The 14283-nt window shown below is 34.7% G+C and overlaps 2 protein-coding genes across 3 annotated transcripts; both read right to left on the bottom strand.

The window, feature by feature from the left end:
• Positions 1-1206: 1206 nt before the first annotated feature.
• Positions 1207-2011, bottom strand: LOC106664992 (cuticle protein 7-like). The gene is made up of 3 exons (XM_024229016.1): positions 1896-2011; positions 1556-1837; positions 1207-1489 (listed from the first exon to the last, which is right to left on the bottom strand). Exons 1-3 carry the CDS (start codon positions 1995-1997, stop codon positions 1256-1258), a joined length of 618 nt encoding a protein of 205 aa, XP_024084784.1. The 5' UTR covers positions 1998-2011; the 3' UTR covers positions 1207-1255.
• Positions 2012-8137: 6126 nt separating this feature from the next.
• On the bottom strand, positions 8138-8649 carry LOC106664996 (cuticle protein 7-like). 2 transcript variants are annotated; one of them, XM_014391111.1, is made up of 2 exons: positions 8537-8649; positions 8138-8444 (listed from the first exon to the last, which is right to left on the bottom strand). In XM_014391111.1, the coding sequence occupies exons 1-2, from the start codon at positions 8546-8548 to the stop codon at positions 8208-8210; spliced, it is 249 nt and encodes an 82-aa protein (XP_014246597.1). In that variant the 5' UTR covers positions 8549-8649; the 3' UTR covers positions 8138-8207. The 2 variants fall into 2 exon arrangements, with proteins under 2 accessions (XP_014246597.1, XP_014246596.1); XM_014391110.1 differs by having other exon boundaries at positions 8517-8649.
• Positions 8650-14283: the final 5634 nt, after the last annotated feature.

Raw genomic sequence — 14283 nt, forward strand, 5'->3', positions numbered from 1 at the left:
AAATATCACTGTAAGGAGCTGCAATAATTATTAAATTACTTTACTTATCGCCAATCTAAGAATAGAAATTATTTCATGACTATTGCGGGATTCTCCATCGAAATGCAACTTTTAGACCTTTCTACATTTGTATATTAAAAATCAGGTCTATGGCAAATTTATGAGATTTTAAGCCATAATTAAATATATTTTTCATTACTTTAGCCAGAAAAAAATGTTATAAATAACTTTTCCTTCTTCGAGTTCTTTGCAATAAAAATTGAATGTTTTAAATCTTCTGCTACATCACATATGGTACAATTAGGGAATCATCTCTCTTGCATGAGTTTTGTAAAATTTCTGCGAGCTTTCGTAATATGAATCCATATATGTTTCGCGGTCATAATTGACCGTATAATTATTTTAATTAATTATTCTTTACATTTGAACTAAGACCTTAGGTAAAAAGAATAATTAATTGAAATTATGAATGCTCCCTTCTTATTCTCACTTTTTGAGTTATAATATTAAGTCTAAACAGTCTATTATTTAGATTACAACACATTTGAAGAAATTTTTTAAAAAACTCACTATTTAAGAAAGATAGCAATTAAATTGGAATTATGCGTCTTGTAAGGAGACTTCCTGGAGACTGTTTTCGCACAACCCAAAAGATCACTTTCACCAAAAATAAATTGACCAAATCAATTCTTGTCAACATTTCGAATTCGAACGCTCAAACAGCTGATTAAAACTTCAAGAAGAGATTAATTTTGAAAGTAATTTCTAATTATTCCCATCGCCTTATCAAACCTGAACACTCACAGGATATTTTCTGGTCAACTGTAAGCAATTTTGTTTCCTTTCAGTCCTTCCTACTAAAACTAGTTTTAAAAACATGTTTTTTGTGTTATGTATATATAAAATTATTAAATAAATAAAATTAGTCTTTGAACATGCAGAAAGACAAGATTCATTGCGTTCAGAAAATTACAGATTTGTTGAAATGAAGTACATAATACATACAAAAATTTAAAAATGTAGCAATGTAATGACAATAATTAATTTTAATTAAGTAAAATGGGTATATTAAATTACATAGGTAACAGTAGATTGGAAATAAAACAAAGAATTATTGTTGTTTTTATACGCTTGATCAAAACGTAATAAACGTTACAGAACTTCATCAAGCTAAAAACATTAATTTTATGTAATAAAGTCTTTTTATTTTAAAAATGTACAACAATTGAATTTCATGTTTTACGTCAATTCTTTACTATTGATGATGGTACATAGGTACATGGTGGACAGCATGCCCTACCCTTTTGACTTCGGCATTGAAACCATTTTTGTGATCAGCTGTGTAATGGACTTCCCTGACTGTACCATCAGCTTCTTTCAGCATGTAGAATCCTTTGACTTTGTCTCCTTCCCTAGTCTCGTGATGAGATTTAACGTCTCCCGTATGCTCGTCGTGTACTTTGTATTCGTAGCTGTAGTGGGGTGGGGCCTAAATTAAGTAGGAAATGATTTTAAACTCTTATCAAATAATAAACCTTTTAAATATTGATTTTACGTAGTAGTCATGATGTTCCTCATGGCCTTGTTCTTCTTCTACTTTTTCGTGGTGCACTGGGACTGGTTCTTCTTGGTGGACAGCATGTCCCACCCTCTTGACTTCAGCGTTGAAACCATTTTTGTGATCGGCGGTGTAATGGACTTCCCTGACTGTACCATCAGCTTCTTTCAGCATGTAGAATCCTTTGACTTTGTCACCTTCCCTAGTCTCATGCTGAGATTTGACGTCTCCCGTATGACCATCGTGGACTTTGTATTCGAAGTTGTAATGAGGTGGTGCCTGTAAATAAATAAGAGTAGTTAAATTGGTTCAAAGTAAATGGATTTTCATGAACTACATAATAATCGTGATGTTCGTGGAGCCCTAGACCTTCTTCGCCTTCAAGTGGAGCGCTAGACGCAACGACGATACAGGCGGTAAAGACGATGAAGGATTTCATTGTTTGTTCGTGGCTACTCGTAAGTGACTGATGCTAATTTACGTTTATGGCTCAGTTTTTATAAGAAACACTCGGAACTGGACCGTACAGGATTAAGAAACTTATCCTTAATTTTAAAGAATGTAAAGAATGTGTGTTGAGTGAATGGACGACGACGGAGTTCCGATATAAAAACTTCCGCAAAAATTTAACCCTTCACCCCAAATCCACTTATCCAACACCTTTCTTATCACATCATTCTTTCAATTCCCACGCATCCTTCGAAGCGGTTGTGGCCAAGAGATCTCTTGAGAGAATTTTTCCTCGTGAAGGTACACCCTAAAACGAGGGAATTTATTTAAATGTATGCGCCATTATTAATATTACTTATACGATGACGATTAATAGTTTATTATACAATAATTTCAATAAAAAAGACAATATGAAGAAGAAAAATAAATTAAAAGTAATCAAACTATTTCAAAACACAAAAGAATATTTTTCAACACTTGAATGAAAAGTTTTTAATTCATAAAATAAAATTGGTATTCGCAAAGTCCTCAAAATATGGTAGGTTCTTCGATCTCAGAAATTCGTACTTTGCCGAAGGTCTTGTCGTCTTTTAGTAAACTTTCACTGCAGCAAAGGTAGTCTGGCCTGTTGGAAGATTTCGCGCTCCAATACCAGGTGGTCCACAGTTTCAGGTGGTGCTTGATTGCATGAGCAACCAGGACGGCTTATGATGGAGAATCGATGCAGATGCTCCGCCATTCTGACATGCCCCAATCGAATTTGAGTCAGCCTATACTCTATTTTTACGTGATTAAGTGAAAAACTCTTTTCTTTGTGGCCCAGGATGGTGTTACTCCATAAGTTCTTCTACACCTGCAGGCTGCGCTCACATTTCTGCTCGACTGCGGCCAGAGGAACCCTGGTTTAGAAGGGAGACAGATACGGGCAGATCTTCGAGAAGCAGCCATTAGCCATCTGATCGGGGAAATCTTGAATGATGGAATGTCACTGCTAGGTGACTTCTCCAATCAAGTGTAAAATGATAGATTTTCACTTCTTAACTCATTTACTAAGTGCGACTAAAATCACAATTGTGAAATAATAAATTTTAAAAAAACTCTCTCGTTCACAATCCTGCTACTTGTTAAATATTTTCTTCCAACAGTAAAATTTCATCATATAAATAGTTTTGAATGTAAAAATTAGGTGTTTGGTATTATTTGTTGATCCATTTCCGTATTCATTAATCATTTAACACTAAGCTTTTTTGCCGATTCTTTTGTAATATTTTATTTTTTACCCGTTCGAAAAGACCAGCGTAAAATAAATAATTCTCATTTGTGAAATTAATTATAAAACACCATTTGTTTATGTGTCATCGTCATTATAAAATGCTCAAAATGAATGGGGATAGTGCGAATTTTGTAGTATTTACTTTTCCTAGCATTTTTATTTTATTTTTATTATAAATTACATTAAAATTTATTAGACATAATTATGTTTCTACTGAAGGAATATTTAATTAATGGATTTTGAAAAATAACAAAATAAAAGGTTTTAATTTCATACTTTTGTTTATGGAACACAATAAATTTTTAAAAACTTAATACCGTCTATACTGTCCTCCGTTAGCCAGAACCTCTGTGCACTGTTAGGCATACTGTTAATAAGGTCGTCATTAATTTCTTAAGGAATTTCACTCCATTGTTGCAACGTTGCACTCGGATGTTGCAGGTCAACTTGCTGTGGATGGTGATCGAAAAGCCATCTCTGCAACGCATCCCACATGTGCTCAATGGGATTCAGATCCGGAGGCAATGGGGGAAGGGGCAGATGAAAAATTCCGATGTTTTCTAAATATTTACAAACAACTCTGCCTCTATGAGGACTGGCATTGTCATCCAAATTCGATAATCCCTGCCAATGAGACCCTAGTTTGAGGGATGTATTCCTCGATAACTTCTTGAACATAGCAGACTGCGGTGAGGTTGCCTTCGACAATATGGAGTCCAGTTCGCCCTCCAGAGTAAAACCCAGTTCAGACCATTACACCACCTCCTGCAAACTGCAATGAACGAACTGGGGCGTTGTACGCACCCCTGTTGTCGGTAGATTCTTCGGCACCTGCTATCAATATACAGACAGAAACGCGAATGATCAGTAAACATAACAGCATTCCAATTGGTGTTCCCTTCTAGGCGCTAGGACACCATATTCTCCTCCGCTGGTGGCGGGCTGTTGCCGCAGGGCATACTATGTGAGGCCAACTTCCCAAAAACGATACGAATCATTTGTGTTGATAATCATTTGTGGCCTTGCCAAAACATGTTGTACTTCATTTAGGATCTAACAATAGCAATGACAATATTTCTGTCCTCCCTTAGCGTGGTAATGCGCTGAGATCCACTATCAGGCATCCTATTGGTGCTTCCAGTCTCTCGGAATCGGGCTAAAGCCCGGGAGAATACGCTATGAGAGACGTCATCTGCCTCTGCAATAATTCACTTGCCGGTCACCTCGATTACTCATTTGTACAATAAAATTACGAACTTCTGTTTCAAGATGATCTTTCCTTGGTTGAAGAGAATACAACTGGATTAAAAAGAAGAAAAGACGAGAATAGATGTTTGTTTACATAATGACTATCTTCATATTTCTATTCTTAAGTGAATCCGTTATTAAAATGAGGTGTAATTTTTGTTTGTATTTTCTATTTTGTTTTTATGTTTTTATTACGAATAAATTACAATTATCCCTATTCATTTTTGGGCAGTTTACCTTCTGTAACCGCACGAAAACGAAAAGTGGTACAACTTCCTTCCACAAAGCCGGAAGGTTAAATGGCAGTTAGGTTGATCTTTTCCTCCTTATATATATTCGATGTGACGAAGAATTAGCCTGAGAAGAAATTCCATTCTGGCCAGGATGTTATTACATTACGACCTTCACCCACTTGCCAGACACGCTAGAAGAATCAGTTCGATAATACAATGATTTATATAAATTGGGCAAAATGGTAAAAAAAAGCTTAGACGGTTTTTCTTTGGCTGTATATTTTGTTGGGTAATGTAAATCAGATTTTGAACTGGAATTAAATTATAATTTATATTATACATTGTTAAATAATTTATATATATTTATTGAAAGCATACTTTTACTAGTTTTATACGTTTTAATAGTCTTGCTCTGAAAATGCTTTGAGCCACTATTGTGGAAATGATTTTTCATGTTTGAATAAAGGTTTGTTGAATAATCTAATTATTATTGGTATTTGAATTATTGATTTAATTATCCTTTAAATTATCTTCCCTCTTTTTCTGAAAGTTTGACTTCGTTCAACGAGAATACTCCCTGAAGTTCAACAATAAAAATAAATAAATTTGATCAAGTTCTGCATATAATTCAAGTATAAAGCTTCGACTTTATATAACTTTAAAAAATTTATAAAAGCTTGTTATCACATATTGCATATAAATTAGAATATAACTGGTTAGATAAGAAATTTTACATAACTTGATCCTAAAACAAATTTTGACTTTATTTTTTATTTATTCAGAAATCGTGAGATGCGGTCTGGTGTGATGTAGGTTTCAGAAAAACATTTTCTTTACCGTGCCAACGTTTCTATCTTTATTGAGAACATCTTCAGGGCTCAAAGTGTTTGCCTTCTGTGTGATTGTGCCATTCTTGCGTGTCGTGTTGAGACTGCCCATTTATTTATTTTTTATCCTTGTTGTATTATATTTCATTTTACTCTACTTTAGGGGTTAGGTTACTTTAAGTAGGATTAGGGACAGGCCACGTTAGGTAAGATTAGGGTCTGTTATGTGGTAGGCTTAGGTTCAGGATTAGGTACCGTTAGTTAAGGTTAGGTTTAGGAACCAGCCCCAATTTTTTTCACAGATCATTACGTTTGATTTCCCCATATTTACAGGATTAGATTAAATAAATTTACAACACGGTATGTTAAGGTTTTAAGAGTAATGACATATTCCTGTAGTGTAAAACGAATAGAAAGTTATCTATTAAAATCTAATCTAAAGTTATCTTATATAATCTTTGATTATATTTCCTTCATTGCTGGAATTGCATCTATTTAAAATAAATTAAGAAACAAACCAGATTATCGTTATTAAAAAAACAGCCGTGTTAGCGACAAAACACATGTCTCAATAAATTTCACAATATCTATTTGATATTGTTATTCAAAATAAAACACCATTTACGTGTCAAAATTATATATACAAATGTGAGAAATAATAGATTTTTGAGAGTGCGCCCTACAAAGCCTCAAAGAGTTTAGTAGGGCTTCACTACCTGGACCAAAAATTGGCCTCCTTTCGGTACCATTGTTTCCAGAACGTCGTGATCAAATGAACGAAGTTTTGTGAATTTTTTTAGATTGATGGGAATTAAAATAGTATAATGTTGAAAATATGGTTTTAAAAATTCATATTTTTATCAAATTATATCCTCCGTTGAATGTTATATATTTATCCATTTCCAAAGAAAATGCACCCCAAGGGTTCACATAACATCGTAGGTGAATTACCTTGTAATAAATGTCATTAATTCAAAATATGCACAATCTATTGTTGAATAATATTTAAAAAAGCACAATCATATACTTCACATTTTGAATTATATACTTGACATTTTATGTGAAGCCCGACAAACTGAAATAATGAATTTATTGTTGGTATTTGAAATATTGATTTAATTATATTTTAAATTATCTTCCCTATTTTCTCTGGAAGTTTGACTCTTCGTTCAAAGAGAATACTCCCTGAAGTTCAACGGTGAAAATAAATAAATTTGATCAAATTCCAAGTATAAACCTTCGACTTTATAGAGAACTTTAAAAAATTATAAAAGTTTGTTATCACATAGATCCAGATTTTTTAATTACCATCATATCTTTGTTTTATTTATTAAATCATATGTCTTAGGCAGTATGAACATATAATTAAACCAATCGTTAATACCTAAATTGAACTGCGATTGGCAAATTGTATTACCATAATGATTTATTCAATCATCTACGTTTCCATAAACACCTACTCAATTAATTCAAATATGTGTCACTACACAACATTTTAAACAACATTTAAATGTCCACTTTTAACAATAATTTTTTGGTGGGTTTTCAGCATTTCTGTACAAGAAAATTTAATAAGAGTTAATAGACCATTTATTCTATTAGCTATTGGCATATACAACGCCCGATACTTTTCCTCAAATTGTAGAAAACATCACTTACTATTTTCTCAGATATTCAGCACTATCGACGGCCTACTTCAATTATGAATTACTCGGAATTAATGTGTGATGATTAGTGGCCGGTTGTCGAGTATTATTCAGAAATCGTTAGATGTGGTCTGGTGTGATGTAGGTTTCAGAAAAACACTTTCTTTATCGTGCCAACGTTTCGATCTTTATTGAGATCATCTTCAGGGCTCAAAATGTTTGTTTTCTGCGTAATTGTGCCATTCATGCGTGTTGTGTTGAAAGTGCCCAGGATACGCAAGAATGGCACAATTACGCAGAAAACAAACATTTTGAGCCCTGAAGATGATCTCAATAAAGATCGAAACGTTGGCACGATAAAGAAAGTATTTTTCTGAAACCTACATCACACCAGACCGCATCTAACGATTTCTGAATAATACTGGGAATTAAGTTGGCCGCATTGGAAACTGAATTTTATCATATTTTCTAATTTTGTATTAAGAGAATCAGGGCTAATTTGAAAGCAAAGAAATCACACAGTTTTGTCATCAAGCTTTCCACCATTATATTCCCTTCATCAGGACTTCGAAACTACTATTAACTCACAATATGAACATTTACCAGTATTGACACTTCTGGTTTCAAACATAAAACAGTGAAATTTTTTATTGATAGTGGAACGAGATCTTCGGCCCATATATTTTATATCGGAATTGAAATATAGTATATCCTTAATAAATAATAAAATGGTTACATACGATTATGTCTAATTGAGTTCTCAAAGACTTCGATATTTATAGGCCATAAAATATTTTCAATTTGCTTGAAAATTTTTGTACCGAAATAGTTCATTTTAAATTTTGTTTTGCGGATTTGTATAAATTAATGATTCTTCCTTGAATATGATTATATACATAAAACATGACATTATTATATATTTGTATAGTATATTACAAATTTACACAGGATTTAACTGTTTACATAGACTTATTAATAATAATGGTGGTATTCAGGTACGCGGTGGACGGTATGTCCTATTCTTTTAACTTTCGCAATGAAACCTTTTTTGTGATCAGCTGTGTAATGGACTTCTCTGACTGTACCGTCGGCTTCTTTCAGCGTGTAGAATCCCTTGACTTTGTCGCCTTCTCTTGTCTCATGATGAGCTTTGACGTCTCCTGTATGTTCATCGTGGACTTTGTATTCAAAGTTGTAATGAAGCGGTGCCTAGAATGAACAGAAAAATTAAATTAAATCTATTACCAACAACAGTTTCGTAATATTTAAGTCGTTACGGACACGCTCGTGATGGCCGATACCTTCTTCGCCATGTCCTCCAGATTGTGCTGCTGCCACAGCAATGACGCCGGCGGCGAGTAAAAGGACAAATGAGATCATTGTCAGACCGTGCATGCTCACAAGTGACTGATGCTCATTTACGTTCGACTTTCTGTTTTTATAGGAAACGCACGCAACTAGACCGTATAGTATTGAGAAACATTCTTTTAATTTATATAACGGTGTATATTCTACTATTACTAGTGTTGGGTGGTATTCCTTTTATCGTTGGATTGCGGGATTTCCAATCATTCAAAATTGAAACAACAGATTACTCATTAAATTCAATAGAAATTATGAATGATGGAGTGAGTGTGGAGTTCAATCATTTTTTTAAAAAGATGGTTCCTACTCACATTAAGTTGTTTCGCAACAATCCGTATTTCGAGCCCTTTAGCTCATCGTCAGGTTGAAGGGTTTCTACAAGCACGTCTCTCGACAAGAATTGCAAAGTATTTTAAGCAAGTAAGCACTTTTGCAATTCATGTCGAGAGACGTTTTGTAGAAACCCTTCAACCTGACGATGAGTTAAAGGGCTCGAAATACGGATTGTTGCGAAACAGGTTAATGTGAGTAGGAACCATCTTTTTAAAAAAAAGCATTAAATCCAAGGTTGGGTGTGAAGAATGCCGAACTATTCAAGACCAGAAAACCACCAAAATCAGTTTTGAGATTCGTATGATTTTCCCCTATATTTAACTTTTATAATCCATACATAGTAATTACATATACCCGTATGTATGGTGAATGGCACAACATAAATGCTGCAACAATAAATAAAAAGTGATCAGTAATAGTAGAAACAAATGGAGAACATTTTAAAGGGGACCAACATATTAAGAGCATAGGCTCGGTGTAGGTGGAGGGTGTAAACATGTTAAATCGTTATGGAATTCCTCATGTATGATTATACTGAAAAGGTAATTAATTGTTACAACTGTGTACATTTATGTTCAAATTTTATGGAGAAGTTTTTGATTTAAATTCTCTCATCTTAATGTAGAACAGGCTTCATTCCTTACGATTTTTTTTTAATTTATGGAACTGTTCTATATCAGATTTTATCTTAATTTTTTTATGGATGGTTGTTGTTAAGAGCCTAATATCGTACAAAACTATGCAATACTTATGTGTTGCTCATTTTTACTTATTTTGCATTATTCAACATCATTTTTTAATTGTTGTCGTTTTGATTTTTAAATTCATTCATCTGACGGATACAATTTACAGTTATTATTAAATTGTTGCACGATTGCACTGAAGGACGATTTTCCTGGACAAAAAATATGATCAAAATGAAAATATTGTAGCCGGCACTACAGGCGAAGAGTCATCAATGTTGGCCAGAAATGGCCAATTTTCCTCCTGAAAAACAGATGAAGTAAAAAAAGAAGTCAACAAAAATTCAGTTCCATCAACCGATATATGGGCAGACTATGCCGACAAGTTTCTAGTACTCCAGATACCTCATCCCAATGTGAAACATAATAGCTGCTTAATAATGCTTTTATCGTGGTTTTTTTCTTTCGAAAATGTCTAGATATTGTAACGTTAGCAATTATGATTATGTAGTCTAGTCATTTTCGATCGTTTTGTTCTGTTTGTCCTCGCTGGGCCAATTCTGCCTATCTTGCACTGAAAATAGCGAGAAGCCAGAACCCGTCACACTGATCAAACTAGTAAGGATAGACAGGCTAAAATGGCCGAAACGACCAAATTTGCATTGGTCTTTTTTGGTTGCATGCATTGCAAGGTCGTTCCCAATCCCAAGCGCACAAACTTAACATCAAAATTGACTACATGCCAAAAATGTGTCTGACATCCAAAACAGCGAGGATAGCCAGATCAGAATGATTGGAAATGTCTACCTCTGAAAAAGATGTAATTTTAACATCTACATTATTTAGAATTTGTATCTGGGACTATATCTCGACAGTAGACTGACGTGAAATCCTCGCACAAGATTTAAAAAACCACAACTTAATGCAAGACTTGGGCTAAAACGAAATCGACGTTGACAACTAAGCCAAAGCTAACACTATATAAGACATAGGTACATGAGACCAATAAGGACATACGGAGTGGAACTGTGGGGCACTGCCAAGCCTTCCAACAATATTAAAAAACGCATCCAGTCCTTCCAATAGAAAGTCCTTAGATAAATTGTCAAAGTACATTATTATGTCACTCGCCTCACTATACACAAAACATTCCTTTTCCCGACGAACTGATCCGGTCCAGATTCCAAACCTTCCACACCAACCTTTCGAACCATTGTAGCCATACTGCTTGAGTCGTCTCCACTCATTCCCATCCTGACAACCGCCACTTCGGCTCAACGGTCGGTCGTCTCGGGACCTCCTTGACACCTAACCATACATTGAGTGCCAGCAGTGGCTCCTCAAAGCTCTGTTCTACCGGTGCAGTGCTGACATTAGTGCTAGTGTTGTGCTGTGCGATAGATCAATCATGTGTACATATTTGTATTGTATACGAGCATAAATTTACAGTTAAAAACAAATTTTATTGTATTTTGTAAAGATGTGGTGGTTAAACGTTTGTTGAACTGTTCAACGCTTAACTGTTTACTGGGTCCGTTTGTCCTTGCTGGTTTGCGTTTCACTCGCCCTTTTCGGTTTTTGCCACCACCAGCGAGAAAATGAGTGAATTGCTTTTTTTAGTTATGGTTCTTGAGGTATCGAGTATTTTAATAAAACTCCGTACAACCGCGCTATAATACCCTTGTGGTATTTTTTTGTCTTATTGGAAGTACGTCCGGCCGGCTAACCAGAGCATAAACCGTTCCTGAGGATATGTCGCCACCCGTCCAGGAAGCGCTGGAGCCTTCGGTCACCGGAGCTTTGCATACCAGACCAAGGACGAATAACAGAGTAGGACAGCAATGCTCTATTTGAAATGTTCAAATCCTTGTTTCCCAAGCCTTCGGATGCGTGTAATCAGTGGAGAAAGTGTCAGCATCAAAATAATATCTTTTAATCTCTTTTTCGCTTCAGTGAATATTACCGATAAAGACGATCGCGTCGGCACCAGAAAGAAAATCCCTCTATGCCTTCCGCAGTCGTGAAAACGCCCATAGCACAGCGTGGAATGTGAAATTATGTAATAAATGGGCTCCCGCGTGATTTCCCGACGTAATTGGTCATTTTGGGTTATGTTCTCAACCATTGGAAATTATCACGCATAATCATCATTTGAATACTTAGATCATTAATAAAGTTTAATCAATGAATGAAAATGAAACGGGCAACCATCGATCACCACCCACGTAGAAACCAACAATCAAACGACAAAATCGCTTTATCATTCCGAATGATACGAGAAAATGATCATTGGGTTATCTCACATGAAGTTCACTCATTAAAAAGAGACAGTTTTTTATATACTATATAATCTTATATGTACATTTTTTCATTAAAAAATTAAAATTAATGTGAAAAACAAATCTAGATGGACTAGAATACTGCTGAATTTTAGTATGTAGACCAAGTCTAAAACATCTCTTAGCCATTGAAGTACATAAAGGCCTTTGTGCTCATATGAAAACCTGTTATCAGTATTGTCCTTGATCCTTTTTGTCGTCCAGACGAAACTAATTAGGAAACAACAGTGCAACTTTTCCAGATTGCTACGATACCGTAACATTCGAAAAGAACAACTGTGTGACACGAGAATTAAAATGAGCAAAAATTTCGATTTTTAATTTGGATATAATTTACCATCTATGCTGGGTAACAATTCGACCATTTTGTATTTAATCTTTTACAACATAATTGAAACATAAGATTTTAACGGATCTTGCCCCTTTTGTATGTGTGTATGTATAAATAAAATATTTAAAAACAGGTTTTAGGTTGTTTTTGCATAATATACAAATGCAAATGAGAGAACATTATTTTGTTATTTTTGTTAAACAGTTTACCGAAGAATGTAGTGAAGGCCAGAGTCAATGGTAATTCTTTAGAAAGGCTATGTGTAATGATGATAAACCGTCCTTTTCTTTTTTTCATAGCAAGTGAATCGTATAAGTATAACGAATGTTGTTACAAAAAGGATATTGTTTACAATTTAAAAAAAATGGCAATAGTTTACGCTTAAACGTGACCTGTTCTGCCCCGTGCTGATTTATAAACGGAAAAGTTTGACATTAATTTATTGCATCAAGGCACTTATTGACCTACGAACAGACCGCTAGTTATTACGAAAGGGTCAATTGAACAACGTAGTTTGAAATGCACGCAATTGTTAAATTATTATTTTCTTCTCTATTGTCCATCTCTCTCTCTCTCTCTCTCTCTCTCTCTCTCTCTCTCTCTCTCCCCCTCACTCCCTCTCTCCTAACCGTTTATCTGTCCACCTCTTACCATAGACTTCATTTCGTTTCTTATCTCTCTCTTTCCTCCTTCTAACTCCCTCAACCTCTGACTAGCTGTCCCTCACTCACTACTATTTCTCTCTCTCTCTCTCTCTCTCTCTCTCTCTCTCTCTCTCTCTCCTTCTTCCTCACTCCTCCCTCCCTCACACCCTCTCTCCCTATCCATTTATTTGTCCATCTCTTACGGTAAACTTAATTTCTTTCTTATCTCTCTCATTTCTCTTTCTATCTCTCTTACCCTCCGACTAGATGTCCCTCACTGTTTCTTTCTCTCTCTCTCTCTCTCTCTCTCTCTCTCTCTCTCTCTAATAAAAAACATTAAACTTAAGTCAAAACAATATATGCGAAATTCCAATTCATATATCTAAAACATTTACGACCATAGCGTTTTATAATTTTCCAAATTGTATTTCCTCTGAGAGAAGTTTTCGCACTTTCAAAATAATATACCTAAAACAACTGATGGAAAAGAACTACAACCATCAAGAAAACATAAAAAAATTAATATTATGTTAAAAATAATTGGTTAATTAATTTAAAGTCATGTCTAACTAATTCAACAAAAATTTAGATAGATAGATAGATAACATGCTTTATTTACATTAAAGAGAAGCGTTACATAATTATACAATATTAAAAGCGTTTTACAGCATGGATGCTTATCCGTCTGCCGGAAGTTGGCTGTTTTTTTTTGTTTTTTTTCAGGCGAGCGAAAAATAAAAAATAAAAAAACTATACAATAATGGTAATATTAGAAAACTATAAGTAAAAACTAAATGATAAAAACTAGCTGATTTTAGATACAAGTTGAACAATTATGACTTGGTATTATAATCGTACCTATATTGCCAGGCATGACGTGCATAGTGTGCTAGACATTTCGACCTCTCCATATGCACGATATTTAACAGATCAAGCAGCTGAGACCTGGAAAGCGATTTATAGCCTAGATACAGGATACGGAGTTCAGAAAGTATGGGACACTGGGCAACAAAATGAAAGATATCTTCCCTAACTGTTAGGTTACAGGGCGTGCACAAGCAATTTCCGTCGTCTTCCTTCCATGGCACAGAATTGATAGATAGATAGATAGATAGATAGATAGATCTATAAGACCCACTAGCTTGAACATTTGGGTTAAAGGTTTCCTTAGAGTGGTCTAGGGCCTTAAAGAGAAGATACCTGTTGGAGACCTGAGCTCGATGCTCACAACTCACACGATGTTTATCACGTAGACTGCACAAAAGTTCATGGTATAATTGGGCCAACTCGAGAGGTTTTCTAAACAAAAAGAAAAATCGCAACCATATTGAGTAGCTAAAGTATTCCATTGCC

The sequence above is a fragment of the Cimex lectularius genome, unplaced genomic scaffold (assembly GCF_000648675.2).
Source record: "Cimex lectularius strain Harlan isolate CLEC.00 unplaced genomic scaffold, Clec_2.1 scaffold174, whole genome shotgun sequence".
NCBI classification, from domain to species: Eukaryota; Metazoa; Arthropoda; class Insecta; order Hemiptera; family Cimicidae; genus Cimex; species Cimex lectularius.

Excerpts from the sequence above, each read along its gene's own strand:
- LOC106664996 (XM_014391110.1), bottom strand. The coding sequence starts at position 8,630 with ATGCACGGTCTGACAATGATCTCATTTGTCCTTTTACTCGCCGCCGGC. Across the intron at positions 8,445-8,516 it reads GTATCGGCCATCACGAGCGT|GCACCGCTTCATTACAACTT; the intron begins GTCCGTAACGAC and ends TGTTCATTCTAG.
- LOC106664992 (XM_024229016.1), bottom strand. The coding sequence starts at position 1,997 with ATGAAATCCTTCATCGTCTTTACCGCCTGTATCGTCGTTGCGTCTAGC. Across the intron at positions 1,838-1,895 it reads ACGAACATCACGATTATTAT|GCACCACCTCATTACAACTT; the intron begins GTAGTTCATGAA and ends ATTTATTTACAG. Across the intron at positions 1,490-1,555 it reads AGGAACATCATGACTACTAC|GCCCCACCCCACTACAGCTA; the intron begins GTAAAATCAATA and ends TACTTAATTTAG.